We start from the raw sequence: 21,515 nt of genomic DNA, 5'->3' as shown, positions 1-21,515 counted from the left end.
CTTTCAATGCTGTACTTACAAGCAAGGATCTTTCTCCACTAGGAAGTAGGAAAAAAAATAAAACAACGCCAAAGCCATTTTCCAAAAGGGCTGAATTGAAAGCAACTAAGTCCTGGATGCTTGCACCACCCCCCGAGATGGGTTTACAGACCTCAGACCAACTGAGTAGGCTAAATTTATCACCATTAGAATCACCTTGTTGGAAGGCAGATATTTCTTTGAACAACAAATAGATATGAGAAGTGTTCTTGTCTTAAGAATATATCTCTCGTAAGACTTACCAAATTGCCTTTGCGTATCCAAAAAATATAACATTTACACTCACAGGCTTTTCCATACTATTCACAATCAAGTCATTTCTTGGGCATTATCATGTGTTGACACATCATATTTACTATAATGCTCCTCGAGTTTAGTTGTAGTCAAGTATTTCAATTTCCTTTTTGTTGTTGCGAAAACTTGAATAGACTTTGACCACGAAAGATGATTCTCTATTCAACTTAAGACTGATGTCATTTGAATTCCGAGGGGATCAAATGGATTAAGATGCCCGGCCCTATTATCAACTTTTATTTCCATTGTGAAAGGTAAGAACCATTCAATCCGATAGGCAAATCAAAGATAACCAATTTACAAATACATGGCCAACACTGACACGGTTCCATTTCCACAACCATACACACCGCACTACAGCCTGGAGACCAAAAGCGAGCTTACAGAGGCACACAGACCAGCGTATGAAAGATTGAACACACAGACCAGCCACGAACACTCAGACCAGCGTATGAAAGATTGAAAGGGATGATGGAAGAAAACAAAGACGGAAGAGAAACGGATCAAGAGTACCCTAATGCATGTAGACTATATGGTGCAGAGAGAGAAGAAGAGAGAAAGTAAGAGAGGAGGGATCATTTTTAATGAGAAGGGGTGTCCTAACTACAAAGAAAAAGCCAAATTGAAGGAGGGGAGGGTGGGATCTTTATTAATGAGAAGGGGTGCCCTAATTACAGGGAAAAAACCAAATTGAAGGAGGGGAGGGATGGATCTTTATTAATGAAAAGGGGTGCCCTAATTACAAGGTAAAGACAAATGATGGTCTTTTACATAAAGAAGACTCACATATCTTGTGAGCCATATGGCCCAAACTGTAAATGGGTTACAACGATAAAGGTCCTGACACACTCTCTAATGGCATGATTAGGTAGGCCATATAGCCATACAGCAACAGATCTGGTCCATGATATATAATTGTCTTGCCATACAGTAACACGGTGCAAGACGATAACTTTCTGCCCGATTGCTTTCTTCAGGGATAGTGATCTCTAAATGAATGATACTCTCCACTGATGCTTTATTGTATGGACAGGGCTGCTGTTGAGTATGAAAAAAAGGCACATGCTGACAACCTTGAACAAAGTCAGGCAATGGAGAAGAATATGATTTCCATGGCTCGTGAGGTTGAAAAACTACGTGCTGAACTTGCTAATGCAGAGAAGAGAGCACGTGCAGCAGCTGCTGCTGCAGCAGCAGCAAACCCAGGTAATATATTTTCTAAAACATGCTGACAGTTGTCCCACTTCGCTTGCTTTTTCTCACTAGTCTCACCTTTAGTAGCTTAAGGCAGCTTGCTACCTTGCTGTAATGCAGGCTTCATTTTTACATGTAATCTTCACTATGTGCAGATGAAGTGTTCTTCTGTGCATCCACACTCCGTAGATCATAAAGCACTGTGGATCCCCAGTGCTTATTCTTGAATGTTTTTCCCCTCATAGCCTGAGCTCTGGCATTTTCAGGTCCTGGATATGCTGGAAGTTATGGAAACCCTGAGATGGGATATGGTGGAAGTTCATATGCTGATGCTTATGGCACGTATCAGGTGTGTCTCCTTGTTTGGTCATTTCACTCGACTTCTATTCCTGCAAAATATTACTCATTTGGAAATCCTTTCTTGTTACTGTTGTTAAGATTAATAACTATCTACCTCAGACTCAAAAACTTAGTAATTCTGGAAAACAAACAAAGTGTGCGGACACATTGACCATGAGGGGTCTAACGTGTAGATGCATCCTTACGGCATGGTATAAATGTTGGTGTATTCGAGTTCAATATAGAAAAATGCATACAGATAAGTAAAACAGATTAGAACCATATAAATAGTGTGTTGATAAGGACTGGATTGTAAATCCCCCTCCCTGCACAAGGGGCCTTTGTCACGAGGTGGCATATCATAGATGGCATGATGTGCTAATAGCTAACAAGTGTGGAATCAAGGTTTAGAGAATGAATGCCACGCATGTAATTCAAAGTTGATATAAAAAAGGCTGGTGAACTTCTTCGTCTTCTTCTTCTTTCTTTTTGGATAATTTGCTTGGTAGGATGGTTTTGAAGATGGGGCCTTTGATAGAATGATTGGCGAAAACAAGATTCGTAAGGTTGACCCGCAATAGCTGGGACAAGGCTATGATGATGATGCTTAGCGGGATGGATTTTCAAGATAAGCATTCTATTTGTGACATTCACTCGTTTATTTACAGACCTCATTTGTGGTCCTCTGAGAAGATTGCATTACCTCCCACTTTAGTAACTTCCTATTGTGTTCTAAACGTGGTGTTGTCATTCTATCCTCATTTTCTCCAAGTTATGGAAGCTCCAATGTAGAAGACTTGGTGATTTAAAATACAAGAAGATGAGCGATTATGATTTATTATTTTCTGTTATGTCTTAGGACAAATGTATTTTCTCATAGATGTTAATTGTCCAAGGCTTCATTTGGGTGTCACTCTTTTCAATGGTCATCGAATGGTGTATTAGTAGGAATCACCATTGAGTTATAATTAGGCAAGAATTTAAAGGAATTTCCTTTGGGGAGGGAGGGGAACAAAGCATAAATATCATCTTATGAATTGGAAAGAGGAGAAGAAATTTGAAGAAGGAAGAGGGATTGGGATTGGCATATTAAAGGAATAGAAATGGGAACTTCTTAGCGAGTGCTGGTGGAGAGTTGGGGTGGAGCCAACCTCCTTGTGGGTGAACATCATTTGAAGCAAATGCACATCTTTAGAAGGATGCTAGTTTCTCAAGACAATCTCTAGAGGATTTGGAAAGAGTGCTGATAAAAAAAGGAGAAAAAAGGAAAAAAGAAAAAAAGAAGAAGAGGATTTGGAAAGCGAGTGGTAAGTTCGGTACTTTTGCAAGTGATAAATAAGTTTGATACTTCTACAAGGGGAGAACATAGCGACTTGGAAAGCAAGGATTAGGTGAATGGTTTGCTTTTCAAAGAGAAAAAGGATTAGGTGAATGGTATTATTTCTCGGTTTTGATTTGGAATAAAATTTTATTTCAAGGAGATTTGTGTTTGGAATTGAGCCATCGTCTTGGAGGTTTCCTTTTTGTTTCTTACTCTTTTCGTTGAAAAGGGGTCCTCATTAGGGACTTCTTTGAAGTTATTGAGGGTGCAGTGGTATGGAATATTATCTTTTGAAACACCCTTGGAAAGATGGAGATCAACATGATGAGGTGAGTGCCGAATGATTTTCGCTTGTTTGTTTCGCCGATTTCCATAGATATGAATGTCGATATCGTATTGGCCGATACGGCCATATTGTATCTGTATCGGCACGAGACGATACACGATACGGGCTTGTATTGACCTGATACGGAAAAATTGATCCATATCCGGCCTGTATTGGCCTGTATCGACTGATACGAGGCATATTGGCACCGATACGTGGCCGATACGCCCATAAAAGCCCAATTTTGATTTTTTTTTTTTTACAAAATTTTACTCATGTCTCTCTCTCTCTCTCTCTCTCTCTCTTTTCATTTAAACCATGTTTCATTTAAACCATGGAAGAAGCTTTAAAAAAACTCAATTTAGGCTAGATTTAGACTTATTTTGGGATCAAAACAAATGATTTGAATGGAATTCGACAAATTAAAGCGAAGCGGACCATTATGGGAAAATGAAAGAAAGGTAAACCTTCACTTTCTTTTTGATATTTTCATTTTCTTTTTATTGTATTTCAATGTAATGTTGATGGGGACATTTCGCGCACATGCCCCCCCCTCCCCCCCACATATGCACGTATGCAAGGAGGAGGATGGCCTCACTATTGATTTGGATCGATGGCGACGTCCAGGGAGGGCTTCCTAGTTAGAGGGCTGCGTTTTGGTTTGTTGGAGTAGACCTGATAGTCATGTGAATCCCACCATGGGTTCTCATGATTGTGGCCCATTATTCCAATTAATTTAGTACTTTGGGTTTTGCTATTATTGTTATTAGCAGTATCATGGACGGTTTAGATTGCTTTGATTAGTTGTTATTTTTTATTACTTCGTCGCCAAGTAATAGGTTGCGCACATGGCGCGAGTTTTGGGGTATAGAGTTTTATTATAAATAGGCACCCCTTGTAGTCTTTTTTATTCATTGAAGATTAATAAAAATTCCTGTGCTTTTTCTACTCTGAGTTTCTAAGTTGTGGAAATCCAATTGGGTGTGAAACCCTCCCTTCCTCGAAGGGCTGACTACCGTGGTGCGAAGCCACACCTATCCCGATCCACCCCCATCTTCTACCATCCACACTTCTCTTCCCCTACAATCATCTATGCTTCAAATCCGTTCTCTATTGTAGCAATTTTTCTTTCTGCAGCAAAATTTCTGAACCTGGCCCTGGCCCTGCAGGAGGGCTAAAACTTTGGCAGAGCACTACGCACAGACTGTATATCGGATCGGTCTAAAAATTGGAGGTTTTGGAGCCCACCCTTGGCCGACCAGACTCAAGGAGTCAGTTTCCGGGTTCGGGGCCCCCTTGCACGTGTGGCTAGGCCCCTACGAACGTGCTTCGGGTTTGGCCCGCAGTCCACATGCGTGGACTGTCGCTAGGTCCAGTTTTCCCCCTCTTTCATCCCTCTTGTACTTTCCATAACCCTAACCATATATTGCATTATTTTCAATTGATTTGCTCCAATTTTCTAATCCTAGGGTTCTCTGAACTGAAACCTGTGAATCCCTTGGATTAGGGACATTTTTGTGCATGTGTGGATGAATTTACTTCCCTTTGAGTATCGTTTGGTCCATAATTTTTATTGATCCAGCCCTAACATGTGTAGGCCTGGACCTGCATAGATTCCGCTTGATTGAATGTTTGAACTTTTGTGTGGGATATGGAATTTTGTGTAACTGTTTCTGAACTAACGTGATCTTAAGCCTGACCATCTTGCACATCATATTTGAATTTCATGTCCTGCATCAAATGTGCCCTAGTTCACCAAATCATGCTTGATTTGTGTTCAATTAGGGCCCATTTAGTTTACCTTCAACAAGTCAAACCGACAGATAACATTCTCATCAACAATCGTTTAATACACCATCATATGCATGTCCAAAATACAAAAAACAAAAAGGATTGATTTTTTAATATCTAATTATTCTCATATTTTTCTGATATTTTCCTTACTTCTTTGGCTTAAAAAAAATTCCGGGCCGATACAACCCCGAAACTGATACGCGGCGCTGTATTGTATCATTTTTTTTGTTGGGCCGATATGCCGACTGATACCAACCCGTGTTTTAAATAGCGGTAGTGTGATGCGTAGCGCTCAGACCTCTGTAACGTGTAGCGTAAATACGTAGCGTGTAGCGTAAGCTACACGATACTTCTATTTTTTAATTTAAAAATAGGACAATAGTTGAAAAAAAGAAAAAAATATAAAAATGCCTAAAAGATGATTCATTTTATAAATTATAAGCATGTTCAAAAAAGTTATTAGTTATCATTTATCAAAAGCCAATCCACATATATAAGCCAAATTAAATAATTATCACATCAACAACTTTCTAAGCTAACCACTTTAATTAATAATGTCTAATTGAAACCACAAGTCACAATTATGAAAAGAAATAAAAATCCCATGGGTTAAAAGTATCAAGTACAATGCAAGTGTCACATTCCTCAACATTAGAAACAAAGAAAACGTGAAAAAAAGAATAAAAAAATAAAACAGTAAAAAAATACATTGTAGCTTACGTTACGGACGCTACGACCCCCGTAGCGTATGCTACAGGGGATTTACGCTATTTGGGACGCTACGTAGCGCTACGGCCACGCTACGCTACGTAGCGTACACTACGGGCGCTATTTGAAACACTGATACCGACATTCAAAACCACGCCGGTTTCCTTGGTAATGTAAGGGAAATGTGTCATTATTACGATTTTACCACTGCCAAAGGAAACATGAGAATTATTGGTCAAATGCAGATGTATTCAAGAGACAAGTATAGGAATTTGTAATCATTGCATTTTTTCATGTAATTACTATGAAAATCTTGAATCCAAGCAGCGACATCAATGTATGTTAGTGATGATTTGACATTAAAGTAATGCAAAAATGCTATTATTACGAATTTACCACCGATAAACAACTGCGGGACTAGCTGGTCAAATGTAGATGTTGTTAGGAGATAGGTAAGGTAATTTGTAATCATTGCACTTTTCCTTTACATTAGTGTAGTAACTGGTAAAGCAAACATGCCTTTTATCAGTAAAAAAAAAGAATCACACATCTTATAAAAGTAGCCTTGAGTTTACTTCCAAAGATGGTAACCCGCAAGAGGTTTTTGAGTGAAGTCATAAAGGTATTAAAAAACGGTTATGTATTACGCAATGGTAATAGTGGGATCTGTTACAGAAAAAATTGCCGTAATGGGCGTTAGAGTCCAATACTTTTTATTTTATTTTTTATATTTTTATAAATTGGTTGTAATAGGTGTTACATAGGTTGTAATGATCGTTTCAACCCGTATCTTCATGGTAATTGCAGTGGCTATTATGACCATCTTTACCTTGGTAATAATGTTGGAGAGGGTGTGAGCCAATAAGCTCTATTGGATTTCTTCCTTGAGGTTTTTACATCCTTTTATCTGTAAAAAAAAAGCATCACACACATCTTATAAAAGTAACCTTGAGTTTACTTCCAAAGATGGTAACCCATAAGAGGTTTTTGAGTGAAGTCATCTAGGTATTAAAAAACGGCTATGTATTAAGTAATGGTAATGCTGGGAACCGTTACGCCTTACATGGTTGTAAGTTGTAGCGGGAGTTACGAAAAAAATGGCCCGTAACGGTCCGATTACGTTCCATTTTCGTGAAAATGGATTTATATCTCATTTCCATTCCAATGAAAAATCAGTATTTACATTTTCACTTAAAACATAATACATTTCCATATTGAGAAATGCGATGAGCTCCTTAGATGTGAATTTGTCCCATGTGCCACTTTTTTTTAGAGGTCTCCATGTGCTGCATGTATGATCATCCATCTTCAATGGTCCACATGTGCCCCCATCCTGCTTCAGGCTCCCACATTTGCCAATGTTACGTTATCCATCTTTGAGTGCTCCACATGAGCCACCATCCATCTTCAAGCACTCCACCGTACAACTTCAAGCCTCTCACATGTGCCACATGCATCCATCATTGTTCATCTTCAAGCACCCTATGTCCCATGTGCTAATGTGCCACTATACCTCATGTGCCACTATAAAGCATCAGTCATCCCACATGTGCCACCATTTTGGTTCAAGCGCCTCATATGTTCCACATATTGCTCGTACGTCATCATACAGCTTTAAAAGTCCCACATGTGCTTATGTGCCAAGTGTTTAAAATGGAATTATTATTTTTTTGTCTTCCTACCATTTAAAATTAAAATGGTGTCATGTTATGTTATGGATGTGTTACTTTTCAAATAGAAATGGAAGTGTTTCTAAACATTCTTTTCCATTTCCATTTCCATGCATTTCATCAAAAAGGTTCTTCAGTGAAATGAAACTTCTTCACAAACAATTTTCAACCATCCAAATGAGTCCTTATTAAAGATACCTATGAAAATTTAGGGGTGGCCATGGGTTGGGTTTGGGTTAGTTATGGTCAGTGTTCGAGTTATCGGTATCGCTATAAGTTTCGCTGGCCGGAGATAAAGATATAATATCGTTATCGCCAATAACCGAAAATGCAGGGAAAAAGGGGGAAACATGGAGAAAATGGTGGAATTTTTCAGTGAAACTTCAGGACATGCCTAAATACACATATTTACATATTCAGGGATGAAAAATTTGTAAAAAAAAATGCATTAAATAATAAGTTTCCATTTAATGGGGGCCAAAAGGCATGCGTTGTCGTAAGAAATCACTCAAATAGTAATCAAAATGAGTTTATATAATACACATGCAAACTTACAAGAATAATGAGGTAAATCTAAAGTTCAAGTGGACCCACCACAGAAAACCGTGGGATTAGTCAACCCATCGTTGAAACATTTATAGGGCCCACCATGATGTATTTTTTAGATCCAGCCTATTCAGTTGAAACATTTATAGGGCTCACCATGATGTATTTTTTAGATCCAGCCTATTCACAAGTTAACATAGAGATAGATGAAGTGAAAGCAAAAATATAAGCTTGATTGGAAACTTCTGTGACCCCTAAGAAGTTTTGAACGGTGGATGTCACTGTCTCCATTGTTTTCTATGGTGGGGTCCACTTAAGCTTTATATCTGTCTCATTATTTTTCTCATGTCATAAAACGATCTCTCCAAATGGATGGATGGTATGGATACAACACATGCATCATGGTTGTACGGAGGTGCACAAAGCGGAAGCGGATTGGCTGGTGTACCACGCACCAGCTATATAGCTGCTATAGGTACGTGTTGTGCGAAGACGAGCACTGACACTCCTCTTGTACGGACGGTTCAAAGTAGATCAAAGTTACATGGGCCTATAGTGATGTATTTATTATATCTATATCGTTCATCTATTTTTATAGATCATTTTAGAGCATTATCCAAAAAACAAATCATATCCAAAGATCATCTGGACCACACCACAAATAGCAGCAGAGATATTGATTTTCACCGTTAAACAATTCATAGGGCCTGCCATAACGTTTATTTTCCATCCAATCTGTCCATAAGATCACAAAGGCCAGAATGAAGAGGAAAAACAAATTTCATATTGATCTAAAACTGCTGTGACCCCAAAAAGGGTTTCAATGGTAGATGTTTAATCTCCCACTGCTTTTTTTTTTTTTTTCCAGTGTGGTCTACTTGATTGTTAGATCTATCTTATTTTTCGTCTCAAGCCTTAAGACGATCACACCAAATGGATGGACGGTTTGGATATAACACATACCTCATGATCAGATCCACAGAACTTGTTGACATCAATACACCAGATATATAGCTGGTGTGAGGTACACCAGCCAATCCGGTTCCGGTAGGAAGCGGATTGCTTACTGAGTTATTCAGTACCCTTAGTGTACTGAGTAAACACTATGGGGTCCACCAATATTTATTTATTTTATCCACTCTGTTCATCCATTTTAATACATAATTTTATGGCTTTACCACAAAACGAAAGAATATAAAACGCTCAAGTGGATCACATCACAGGAAACAATGTGATTGAACCTTTACCATTAAAAAATTCGTGGAGGCCACGAAAGCTTTTCCTCAAACTGATATTCATGTTTTCGCTTCATCGAGGTCCGTTCAACCTTATGAACAGGTTGGATAACAAATAAACATAATCATGGGCCCTAATAAGGTTTCAACGGTGGAAATCATTATTCCACACTAATTCCCATGGTATGGTCCATTTGAGCTTTGGATTTACTTAAATTTTGGGATCAACCACTAAAATTAGCAGAAAAAATGGATAGAAGGTGTGGATAAATCACATACATTAACAGTGGGCCCAAATGAGTTGACTCACTGCTATAAAAGCATACTGAGTAGCTCAGTACGCAGTCTGATTTAAAGCCTTGCCATTGGTCCATGCTCTGTGGTCCCACCATGATGCATATGTTTAATCCATTCCATCGGTCCATTTTTATAGATCATTTTATGATAACAATCCAAAAATGAGATGGATCAAAATCTCAAGTGGACCACACAATGTTGATTGAACGTTTACGGTCTACCATTAAAAACTTCTTGCGGGCTACGAAAGTTTTGGATCAAGCTGATATTTCTTTTTTCCCTTCTCCCAGGTATTTAAGACCTAATCAACAGCTTGGATATCAAATAAACATTACAGTGGGCCCCAGGATGTTTTAAATGGTGGACATTTAATGACTACTGTTTTCCCGTGGTGTGGTCTACCTGAGTTTTAGATCTACCTATTTTTTTGTATCAAGCTCTAAAATTATATTTAAAAATTAATGGACAGAATGGATACAACAAATGCATCATGGTGGGGCCCACAGAGCACCGACCTGCACCGTCAAAACCCAAACCCCCGTTTAAAATGAAATCTCGTCCCCAATTTCCGTAAAAACCCGAAAATCCTCTCCTTCCCACCAAAATCTCTGGATTTTCAACCCGAAAATCCCTCTCCCTCATCCCAAAATAATAATAAAAACCTTTATTTTCCAATAAAATCTCGAGATTTTCATAGCCCGCAAGCCGATTTTTTCTTGAGAAGCTGCCGGAGGATTTTTCAACGGAAAAGCCGATTTTTTTGGGTTGAATCTTATCGGAAAGTTGCCGATCCGCACTCAGTAGCCGTGAAGCTCTTGAAATTCGTGTTTTCAACCAGATCCTGGCGAAAAACAGGTATTTTCTTGCGTTTTTTGTTTTTGATTTTGACGATTTTATCGCCGAAAACATCTCTTGTTGGCTACAGTTCCCACCCTTTGAAAATATCGGCGACATTATCGACGATATCTGGCAGCGATTCAAATAAATGGTTTTTTGGTATCGTTGAGCCAGCGATACCGATATTATCGGCGACAATTCGATATTGTCGCCGATAATTTAAACACTGGTCGTGGTCAACCTAAACCTGACCTGTTTACGAAACAACCAAGAATTCTGGCCTGAACTTGACTGACGACCCATTTCCTTGGGCCCTTCCCAACCTGCTTAAAATTCTTTAAGCCCAAGCTTAATGTGACCCAACCCATTTAACTATAATTAGGTTGGATTCAACCACCCGACCGACCTACCAACCCATGTTTATATGGAAATATGGGGCAATAGGTTTGCCCCCGGTTAGTGGTTGCATACACACTACATAAATGATATCTATGTGCAATACTTATATTCCATCAGTTTGTTTCAAGTTCTAGGTTGGGTAGGGTCATTTGGCTGAACCGGATAACCTATATGGACGGGTCGGGTCATCTAGCTGAACTGGATAATCTATATGCACGGATGGTCGGGTCATGTAGGGTTCAACCCAAGCTTGACTTATTTACTTAAATGGGTCACATTTTCTTGCCCGATCCCAACCCACTACCCGTTTAGCTTGGTTTAAGCCCGTCTCAACAGTAGGTAGGCCAGTTGACCCATGAGCCAACCCAACCTACTGCCACTCCCATATGAAATAGCGTACTTGAGGGTGGTGGTGTTGTGAAGTTCTAGAGTAATATTTGGGACTATGAAGTGGAAATGGTGGCGCTTTTTTTTTTTTGAAAGATAACGATTATATATTAAAAGGAGAAGAACAGAAAAGAACAAAAGCTGGAGCAGCTTTCCGCTGAGAAGGCGGAAACAAACTAAACTCCAAGAAAAAGAAAATCAAAATCCTTTAAAACATCTACTTGAACAGCCCATTCTAACAACAAACGCTTTGCTTTAGAAGCAACAAAAACTGCCGGATTAGAAACACCTCTAAAGCATCTGTCATTTCTTTCTTCCCACACCGACCACCATATTGCAAGGATCGCCATTCTCCAAACTTGAGTCTTTTTCTTTCCTATTCTGATCCCATGCCAAGCTTTGAGAAGAAGGTCCACCGATTCCAAAATACACCAATTAACTCTGAAGCAAGAGACAAAATCTGCCCAAATACTAGCAATATAAGGACAATGAACGAGAAGATGATCAACCGATTCTTCATCCCCCATACAACATAAGCAGATATTTGTTAAGACCATCCCTCTTTTCCTCAGATTATCTGTCATCAGGATTTTCTTTTTTCCGACCAGCCACCCAAAAGCCACAACCTTTGGAGGGGCTGAATATTTCCAAACATGATGATAAAGATGATCTTCTGAAATACTAGAACTGGAATGAATCAAATTGTATAAAGACTTAACTGAAAATATGGAAGACTTTTCCAATCTCCATATGATTCTATCTTCGCTCAAACAATTAGGATCAGTTTTATAAATATAGCCAAGCAGATGCACGAAATCAGCAACCTCGCAGTCTTGGACGTTTCTTCTGTACAGCAAATTCCAAGTTGTCTTCCCATTCATAACTGAGTGGCAATCAGCTACAGAGATGTTTTGGTTTAACGCCAAGCAAAACATGTTCGGGAACCTGTCTTTGAGAGGCATTTCTCCTGGCCAAATATCTTTCCAAAAACGAATTCTATCTCCTTTACCCATCTCAAACCCAACACCCTTTATCATATCTTTTTTCATATGAAGAATTCCCTTCCAAATGGCCAAGGCCCTGTATGAGGAAGAGTCTTTTGTCCACCATCCACCCACCGAAGTGCCATACTTGCTTTTAATGATCTTGTTCCAAAGGCAATCGTCTTCCGTCCCAAACCTCCAAGTCCACTTACCAAGGAGAGCTCGGTTCATCATCTTTAAGTCTTTTATACCCGCTCCTCCTCCTTTAAAATGCTTACAAACCTGATACCATTCAACAAGATGAAATCTCTTCTTATCCTCTTTCCCATGCCATAAAAAATCACATCTAAGCTTGTCTAAGGAGGCCAAAACTGAGTACGGACATCTATATAAGGACATAAAATATAAAGGTAAATTGGAGAGGGTAGCCTTGATAAGGGTTAAACGACATCCAAGAGATAAATAGCAACATTTCCATCTGGCAAGATAATTCTGGAACCTGTGAATGACTTTTGCCCAAAGAGACTTAGGGGGCAGACCCATGCACAAAGGGAGACCCACATATGTAGTCGGGAAGAAATCCGGGGAACAACCAAATAGAACCGCATACTTGCAGACCTACTCTTTCTCCATGTTGACCCCGAACAACTTGGCCTTAGATATGTTCACTCTTAAGCCAGATACGACTTCAAAACAATGAATCGTTGTGCGCAAGTTGTCAACTTTCGCCCGATTTGCTTTAGAGAAAATCAAAATGTCATCCGCATACTGCATGTGCGAGATAGGGGAGGACATACCTTTCACACTTATTCCTTGTAGGATACCTGCATCTTGACCTTTGTGTAACGTCCTGGAAAGAGCCTCGCCTACGATGAGAAAGAGGAAAGGGGGACAGAGGGTCACCTTGCCTTAAGCCTCTCGAACTTTTAAAAAAAACCTTTCGGGGATCCATTGAGGATAATAGAGAAATGAGCTGAGCCGATACATTCGCCTATCCACCCTCTCCATTTATCGCCGAAACCCATCCGCTTCAACATATATTGCAAGAAGGCCCAGTCTATATGATCGTAGGCCTTTTCAATGTCCAAACTGCAGAAAATACTTTTCAACCCGGATTTATGGCTAGAATTGAGACATTCATTTGCAATAAGGGCATAATCAATGATCTGTCTACCCGGAATAAATGCACATTGATTAGAGGAAATGATGGAACCCATAACCTTCCTCAAACGGGAAGCCATTACTTTCGCCAGAATTTTGTAAGAACCCCCCAGTAAACTAATAGGTCTGAAATTGCCGAAGGCCGCTGCTCCCGAGAATTTAGGGATTAAGGCTATAAAGGATGCCCCCAAACCTTTTAATAATCTCCCTCTATCATGAAATTCCTTGAATAAGTCCATAACGTCGACTTGAATCGTCTCCCGAAAATTTTGGAAAAACATAATAGGGTACCCGTCTGGCCTCGGAGCCTTGTCCCCACGTAAAGAACCAACTGCCTTCTTAACTTCTTCCACAGAGAAAGGAGCTTCAAGAAAAGAAACATCTTCTGAAGAAATACTATCTAGCTGAAGATGATCCAGCCGAGGTCTGTCCCAGTCTTTATCTTGTAATAGACAGCTGAAGTAAGAAACGGCCCCATCTGCATATTGATCCTTATCTTCAATATGAGTACCATTAACTATAATACTGCTGATCTTGTTTGCTCTTGCATGCATACTGGCTATGGAGTGAAAATATTTTGTATTCTTGTCCCCTTCTTTTATCCATCTCGCACGAGATTTTTGCCTCCAAGAGATCTCATTTTGAAGAACACTGTCAGAGAGAACTTGGATGAGCTGAATTCTCCTGGCCAACATATCAGATGACATTGAACTGTCTTCAGCCCGCGCATCCAGCAATTGCAGCTCAGCGAGAGTGGATTCCATGTCCGCTTCCCTGTTACGCATAATCAAATGCTGCCACTGCTGTAACTTATCTTTCAACAGCCTAAGTTCGGAACATAGTCTATATCCTGCAAAACCTTTAACTTGTAAATCCACCCACCAATCAGAAATCATCTTATGGAAACCTGAAATTTTAAACCAAGAGATATCAAACCGGAAAGGCTTCGCACCCCAATTTAATTCCTCAGCTGAAAGAATCAGGGGCCAATGGTTAGAGGTAGTTCTTGGAAGAATGGACTGAGAAGTAGAGGGGAAGATATCCAGCCAATCAGGAGATAGTAAAAATCTATCCAATCTAGCAAGGATTGGATCCAACCTCCCATTAGTCCAATTGTATCTTGACCCAAGCAGAGGAAGATCCATGAGATCATGATTGTCGATCCAAGAAGAAAATGCTCGCATCACTGCGTTGGTCCTAGTAATATTAGATTTTTCTTCTGCGATTCTGATCACATTGAAGTCCCCAACAAAACAACAAGGGCCAGCAAAATATTGTCTAACAGTGCTCAACTCATTCCATAAATCTTTCCTGAGAGCATCATTGGTTGGACCGTAAACAGAGCAAATATGGAATAACTAGAAGAAATCTCCTGCAGAATCACCGAAACTGAGAAAGTCCCAATCCAGCTGTTCTGAAGCACCCATAGAGAAGATTTCCACGCTAAGAGAATTCGGCCCACACTGCCAACTGCATCAAGAGTCATCCATCTAACGTCCTTAGCCTTCCAGAGAGTGCCCATCAGTCGATCGTCGAACTTCTGCACCTTAGTTTCCTGGAGGCAGATAATTTGAGGGTTGCATCTGCCATGGGACTCTTTAATAAGCCTAATGAGCATGTCCGCTCTTTGAATGAGGATGTCTCTCCTCTAAAAGTTTCTTCAAGGCACTCTTCCCAGCTGATGATTCGAAACCTCCTTCAACGAGTGTGGTGACACCTTTACTTGATAGGACTCCATGTTTTGACATCTTAAAGAGTTTTTGGGGTTTTTGTTCTTGCCTATCTTCCTTTGTAATAAAGGAACAAATTAGATCCTGTCATTTATCTCCTTCATACTCCTAATGAGCATGTCTGCTCTTTGAATGAGGATGATCTCTCCTCTAAAAGTTTCTTCAAGGCACTCTTCCCAGCAGATGATTCGAAACCTCCATCAACGAGTGTGGCGACACCTTTACTTGATAGGACTCCATGTTTTGACATCTTAAAGAGTTTTTGGGGTTTTTGTTATCTTCTTTTGTAAGAAGGGAACAAATTAGAGCCTGTCATAATGCCTCTGTTTTTCTCAAGTAGCATCGATGACAAAAATGATCAACATTATTTGAACTAAACACCAAGTTTATGCATGGACTTGTGATATTTTCTTAAAGAGGTGATGCTTTCAAAGCTGATTTACCACCTAGCGAAGTTCAAGAGAAATACAACTTAGCTGTTCTGAGAATTCTTCTGGTCAATGGAGTTATTACCAGAAATAGAAGGGGAGATGATCAAGCTAATATTGGATCTTCTAAGAGGAGTGGAGGAAGCAAATCCTATTACTAGTTGCTCCATAGCCTTTCCTAAACCACATCTATTCTAGAATAATAAGACATCGTTCACCTTGTGCTTGGCCAAGAGTTGCCTTTGGACTTTTAGGTCTATTGTCTTTTAGTCACCTTAGCCTGATCCCTCCATCCCAGCAGTTAGGTGTTTATGATCTATTAAACTGCTATAACATAGCAAACCACCTTTCTTCCTCATTAAGCCTTTCTTCTTCTACTTTTGCAAACTGAGAATACAGGTTTGGAAAAGAATCACAATTCAGAGTGTTATTGATATGCCTGGAAGAAAACATGTTATTGTTTGTTAATGTAAATAAGGGTTGAAGCTGTTGTTTTATATAGACTCGCTTTAATATTTACTCCTTTTACATACGGTGTGCCTGCTTCAGGTGAAGAGCAATTATGTCATTCTCTGTTCTTTTTTAGTAATGATGTATTTAATAAGCTAAAAATAAAAGGTAAAAGCATGAAGCCGATGATGAGAAATCATTGGTACCTCAAGAAACAGAAATCGCCCCCTTAGAACCCTCACACTAAATCACCGAATCATTTACAAGGGCAAAAGAAGTGGCCCAATCAACATCTTTGATTCTTTGCCTTAAAGGATCACCAATCAGTAGCCTAGATATACTTCAAAAAGCTGCTACAGAATTTTCCTTTGCTTCCCATTACAGATAATGCCTCAATCCAAATATTCACAGTCAAGCGCGGCGTGACCCACATGACAATAAAGAGATCTAAAAAGCCCCACCAGATCTTTTGAATGTAACTGCAATGTGTGAACGGTGGTTGACAGATTCTTGTCCTATCGGCATAAGAAGCATCTGTTGGGAATAATCGTCTTGCTTAAGTGTTCTAATGTAAGCACCTTATATTTTCCCACCAGCCAACCAAAAGCCAAAACACACAGAGGAGCCACATACTTCAAATTGTGACAAATTTGATCTCTCCATATTCTGAGGTCCGACAATCATAGCAAATAGAAAGATTTGACAGAGTAACTGCCTGAACTTTCAGCATCCCACTCCCATTTATCCCTGATCCCAAGTTCCCAACCAATAAACTTCGATTATGAAGGACTTCCAAAAGGCTTACAAAGTCATAGAGTTCATTTTTTTTTTTTTTAAAGAACCTTAAAAAAAACACTACTAAAAGGAGACAAAATCACCTGCTCACCAGCAAAGGAAACACACTGACATTGCCCCCCTCAGGGAACTCTCTTTGAAGGTGAGGAAAAGCCAAACAAAAGGGCCTACTTCCACACCACAAATCCTCCCAAAACCGGATACTGTCGCCATCACCAGGGCTGAACAGAATATCCTTCTTAGATTAATTTTCTATGGAAACTTTCCAAAAGCTGATGCATCTGGGCTGAGTGCAATGCGAACCATTCTCTATCCCCCAAGCTATAATAGCAACCACGCTCCTCCAAAAACAAACCTTTTCTTCCCCAAACTTCCATATCCATTTTCTCAAAAACACTAAGCTATGAAATTTGCAGAGACCTTATGCCTAAACCCCCATGCTTCTTTGGCTTACAATAATCAGAAAATTTTTCATTATATGCTTTTATATTGGTACATTTAAGACCTCAAGTAATATTGTAATGGGTGATATGAAAGTTGCACTTGAAAAAAAAAAAACCAAGAAAGAGAAAGAAAAAGTTAGTAAAGTTGGTAGATTACCTCCTATGTTCTATGTCACTCCTTCAAGTGCCTCTTTCTTCCTTCCTATATAGAGGAGTCCCTTTTCCCATAATACCAAAAATAAGGCTTCTCCTAGGGGTTTCTTTCGTACTCAATTTTTTCTTCTTTTGTAAATTGAAGATTCAAACAGACATTCAATTCGTCATCTTTTGTAAGTCTCCTTCCTTTGCCATTTTTTATCCCTTTGGCGTGCCCATCTCTCTCTCTCTCTATAGTCTATACCCCTTTTCTCTTTGTTCTATTTCTCTCTCTCATATTCTTTTCTCCTTTTTCTATATTTGCAGCCTTGATCTTTTTTCTTTTTTCTTTTTTCTAGTCTACAGTCCTACCCTAATTCCCTAATCCTAAAACTCTAATTCCCTAGTCCTCAAATTTAACCCTAACCTGCCAAACCCTAACAAGGACAAGTGATTCCCTTTGAATTAAGATTAATCCCTATGCTAGATGGAAGCTCTACCTTTCTAAGATCTCATTATGGGATTATTATTTGGTTCGAACTTGAGCTTATTTAATACTTGAATTCTTTAAATTTGTGATAGATTAGCTTTATTTCGTGCTTTGATTTCTCTAATTAATCCGTTATTTGATTTTATTGCTTCATCTTAGCTTAGACCATCCGTCATGCATCAAATTTTGGTATCAGAGACTATGGTTTAGCATAGGGTTTTTATATTGCATTTAGCATATGTTTTCATATTGTCGTGTCTAGGGTTAACAATCTCTCCATTTTCATCACATCGCATCTAGATAGTCTTTAGTTCTTAGGTTCCTCGTTAGATCTCTAGTTTATGCCCACTCGTACTAAGCGTGGTTTTGGTCTACAACCCACAATGAGTTTGGAACATCTTACGAAGGTTATCAATGCCATGAGTAAACCATCTTATGGCCCTTGTGGCCCAAGGTAGGACCACCAACAACCAATTGGCCATGACTAATACTCGCATAACCTAGTTGGAAGCTTCCCTCAGGCAAATCCCGACAATGGGGAAGATGATCAATCTCAAGTGGGAGGTGAAGTTGGAAGAAACCAAGTTGAAGGGCGTGGAAAAGGCCGAGGTGTTGACCATGGTGGGGTGTGTACCCAGCAACCCCTTGGAGAGTATCAAGAGATTCAAGACCATCATCATCCTGATGAGTGAGTAATGACAAGTGTGAAAGTTGAGGCACCGAGTTATGATGGTTGTTTAGACCCCAAGGCTTTCCTTGACTAACTTGGGGACATGGATCATTATTTTGAGTGGTATGATATGTCTGATCACCTTTGGGTGAGGTTCGCCAAGATGAAGTTGGTGGGCCAAGCTAAGTTGTTTTGGACGAATGTCGAGCAGAAGTTGGAGAGGTTTGGAGATGACTCAGTCTCACTGTGGGCTGAGATGAAAGAGATCTTAAAGGAAAGGTATCTTCCTCTCTCTTACTGCTAGAAGCTTTTGGATCAGCGACAATCGCTTCACTATGGATCAATGTCCCTGGCTGATTACATCGCCAAGTTTGACAAATATATGATGTGTTGTAACATCAAGGAGGATTTGTTAGTGACCCTTTGCCGTTTCATAATGAGCCTCTGACCCGAGCTTCAGCATGAGCTCTTTCCTCACGATGTCAGCACCCTAGAGCATGCCTATCAAGTTGTGCGAGAACTTGAGCAGTATCTGAAATTGTAATTCGTGAGGCGATTTGACTCTCGTGAATCCAATGTTAAGGCCACTCCACAAGGAGCTAAGCCTAGTTTTGGAAATCAATCCAAAGCCCCTACTGGTACACAATCCACTAGTAGGTATGTTAAGGGCAAAGGTCTAGCTAGTACCAGCTTAAGGGTAGGTGCGCAAACACGGTGTTACAACTGGCAAGGATATGGTCATTTCACATACCAGTGCCCTACGAAAGAGCAGGGTAAGGCCCTCGTAATTGGCGAGTTTGATGATGATGCGAATGATCAGGGCAATTGTGAAGAAGAAGAATATCAGCCCGAAATTGGTGCTAGTGATGAAGAAATTGAAGGAGTTGAAACCGCGCCACTTGCAGTTGTTAGATGTGCCTTAGCCCAAGTCAAAGAGAGTGATGATTGGCGCAGGAATACAATTTTCCACACTCACGTCAATTGTGGTGACAAAAATTGCAAGGTGATAATTGATAGTGGCAGTTGCACCAATGTGGCCTCCACCAGTGTTTTAAATATAGACGATATAGGCCGATATATCCCGCGATGTATCTTGTATTCCACTTGTGCGATACAAAACGCACAGGTAATGTCGATATATCCCAAATGTTCGATTCGATGAGCATTTCAATTTCCAATCCTTTTTTTGTTGAAATTATGTTAAGTCAATGTCAAATGGTTACAAATCCATTGGTTCTTCATGTTTTGCATGAAAGAACATGGAGTTGGAGCTTCGATTTCGATATTTCATTAGTTATTCATTTCTCGATTTTTTTTCTTGAAATTTTCCTTCAACCAGCTATCAATTGAGACTAATTTCAAAGCATTTAGGAGTATTTGGTGAAATAATCATCACATACACTAATTTTGAAATTTGAGTGTAGGTGGTTCGATTTTGGAAAAATTCGGGAAATTTTAAAAATTCTCCAATTTCTCCCAAATTGCCTGCAATGGTGCACTGTAAACATGAAATCAATCATGCATGAGGGTTGTCTACTGATTTGTTAACTCCTTGTTAATTTTCGAAAAATAAAAATCATTTTTTAATTAAAAATTATTATTTTTTTCAAAAATTTCATTCAACTAGCTGTCAATTGAGACTAATTTCGAAGTATTTAGGAGTGTTTGATGAAATGATCATCACACACACTTTAAATGTTATGCATTCAATTTGAATATAGCTGCAGTAGTTCAGTTAGACAATGCATAGCTTAGGACCTTATACGAAGGAAACCTATTATGCACACTTCTTTTCTAAGATGTTATAATTTAAAAGTATATATTAAGGTCTTTTTTAACAATCCCTGAAGTTTCATTGAAAAATTCAACCATTTATATAATGTTTCCCAAAAAGTATGATAAATTACCCAATACAAACATTATATCCCATGCGATAACTGATACGTATCTGTATCCCAAGGATGCGATATGTAATGCGATACTGATATTTCGATCACTGGTCTCCGCTAGCACTGTATCTTGTTTGGGTTTGAAATTCGTTCCTCACCCTTAGCCCTATCGAGTTTCATGGGTTGATACATCCTTGATACCGTTTTCTCGACGGTGTCTTATTCCCCATTTAGTTCGCTTCCCACGAAGAAACATTGTGGTGTGATGTTTTGCCTATGGACATAGGCCACATCATTTTGGGCAGACCTTGGCTGTATGATCGTGATGTGACATTAATCGACTGTTCGAATACGTGTTCATTTATGTATGAATGTAAGAGAATAAAGTTAAATCCTCTTCTACCCAAAAGCACCCTAGAGAAGAAGGACGTCAAGAAGGGTGATCCAAAATATGTGAGGAAGTCCCAACGTAGATCTCTCTACATTATAAACACTAAGCAGTTTGAATGTGAGAGACTAAAGCTGATTTGATGTTGTATGCCCTCGTGGTAAGAGAGGTCACACATGAGGTTAGCATAGAGTTACGACCTGAAGTGAATTCGGTGTTATAGGAGTTTAGCAATGTTTTCCCTGAAGACCTACTGGATGAGCTTCCACCCATGTGGGACATTTAGCATGCTATAGATCTTGTCCCCGGGTTGACTCTACCAAACCTTTCTCACTACCGAATGAACCTCGCGGAAGATGCAGAGTTGAAGAAGCAAGTGGATGAGCTTCTTAGAAAATGGTTCATTCAAAAGAGTTTGAGCCAATGTGCCATGCTAGCTCTCCTCATGCCTAAGAAAGATGACACTTGGCGCATGTGCATGGGCAGTTGGGCCATCAACAAGATCACGGTTAAGTATCGGTTTCTTATACCGCGTGTTGACGATATGTTGGATATGATGGCCAGTGCC

The 21,515-nt window shown here is 39.5% G+C and overlaps 1 protein-coding gene across 3 annotated transcripts in view; it reads left to right on the top strand.

Annotated features, from left to right (window-relative positions):
- The window catches only part of LOC131223675 (protein FLX-like 1), a 51,522-nt gene that overhangs the window by 10,534 nt on the left and 19,473 nt on the right, over positions 1-21,515 (top strand). For all 3 annotated transcript variants that reach the window (XM_058219132.1, XM_058219130.1, XM_058219131.1), the window contains exons 2-3: positions 1,367-1,539; positions 1,794-1,876. In XM_058219132.1, coding sequence (XP_058075115.1) covers positions 1,367-1,539; positions 1,794-1,876 — 256 coding nt within the window. The remainder of the gene's footprint in view (positions 1-1,366; positions 1,540-1,793; positions 1,877-21,515) is intronic.

Source organism: Magnolia sinica, chromosome 13, assembly GCF_029962835.1.
Source record: "Magnolia sinica isolate HGM2019 chromosome 13, MsV1, whole genome shotgun sequence".
NCBI classification, from domain to species: domain Eukaryota; kingdom Viridiplantae; phylum Streptophyta; class Magnoliopsida; order Magnoliales; family Magnoliaceae; genus Magnolia; species Magnolia sinica.
This window is presented reverse-complemented; position numbering and strand designations above follow the sequence as displayed.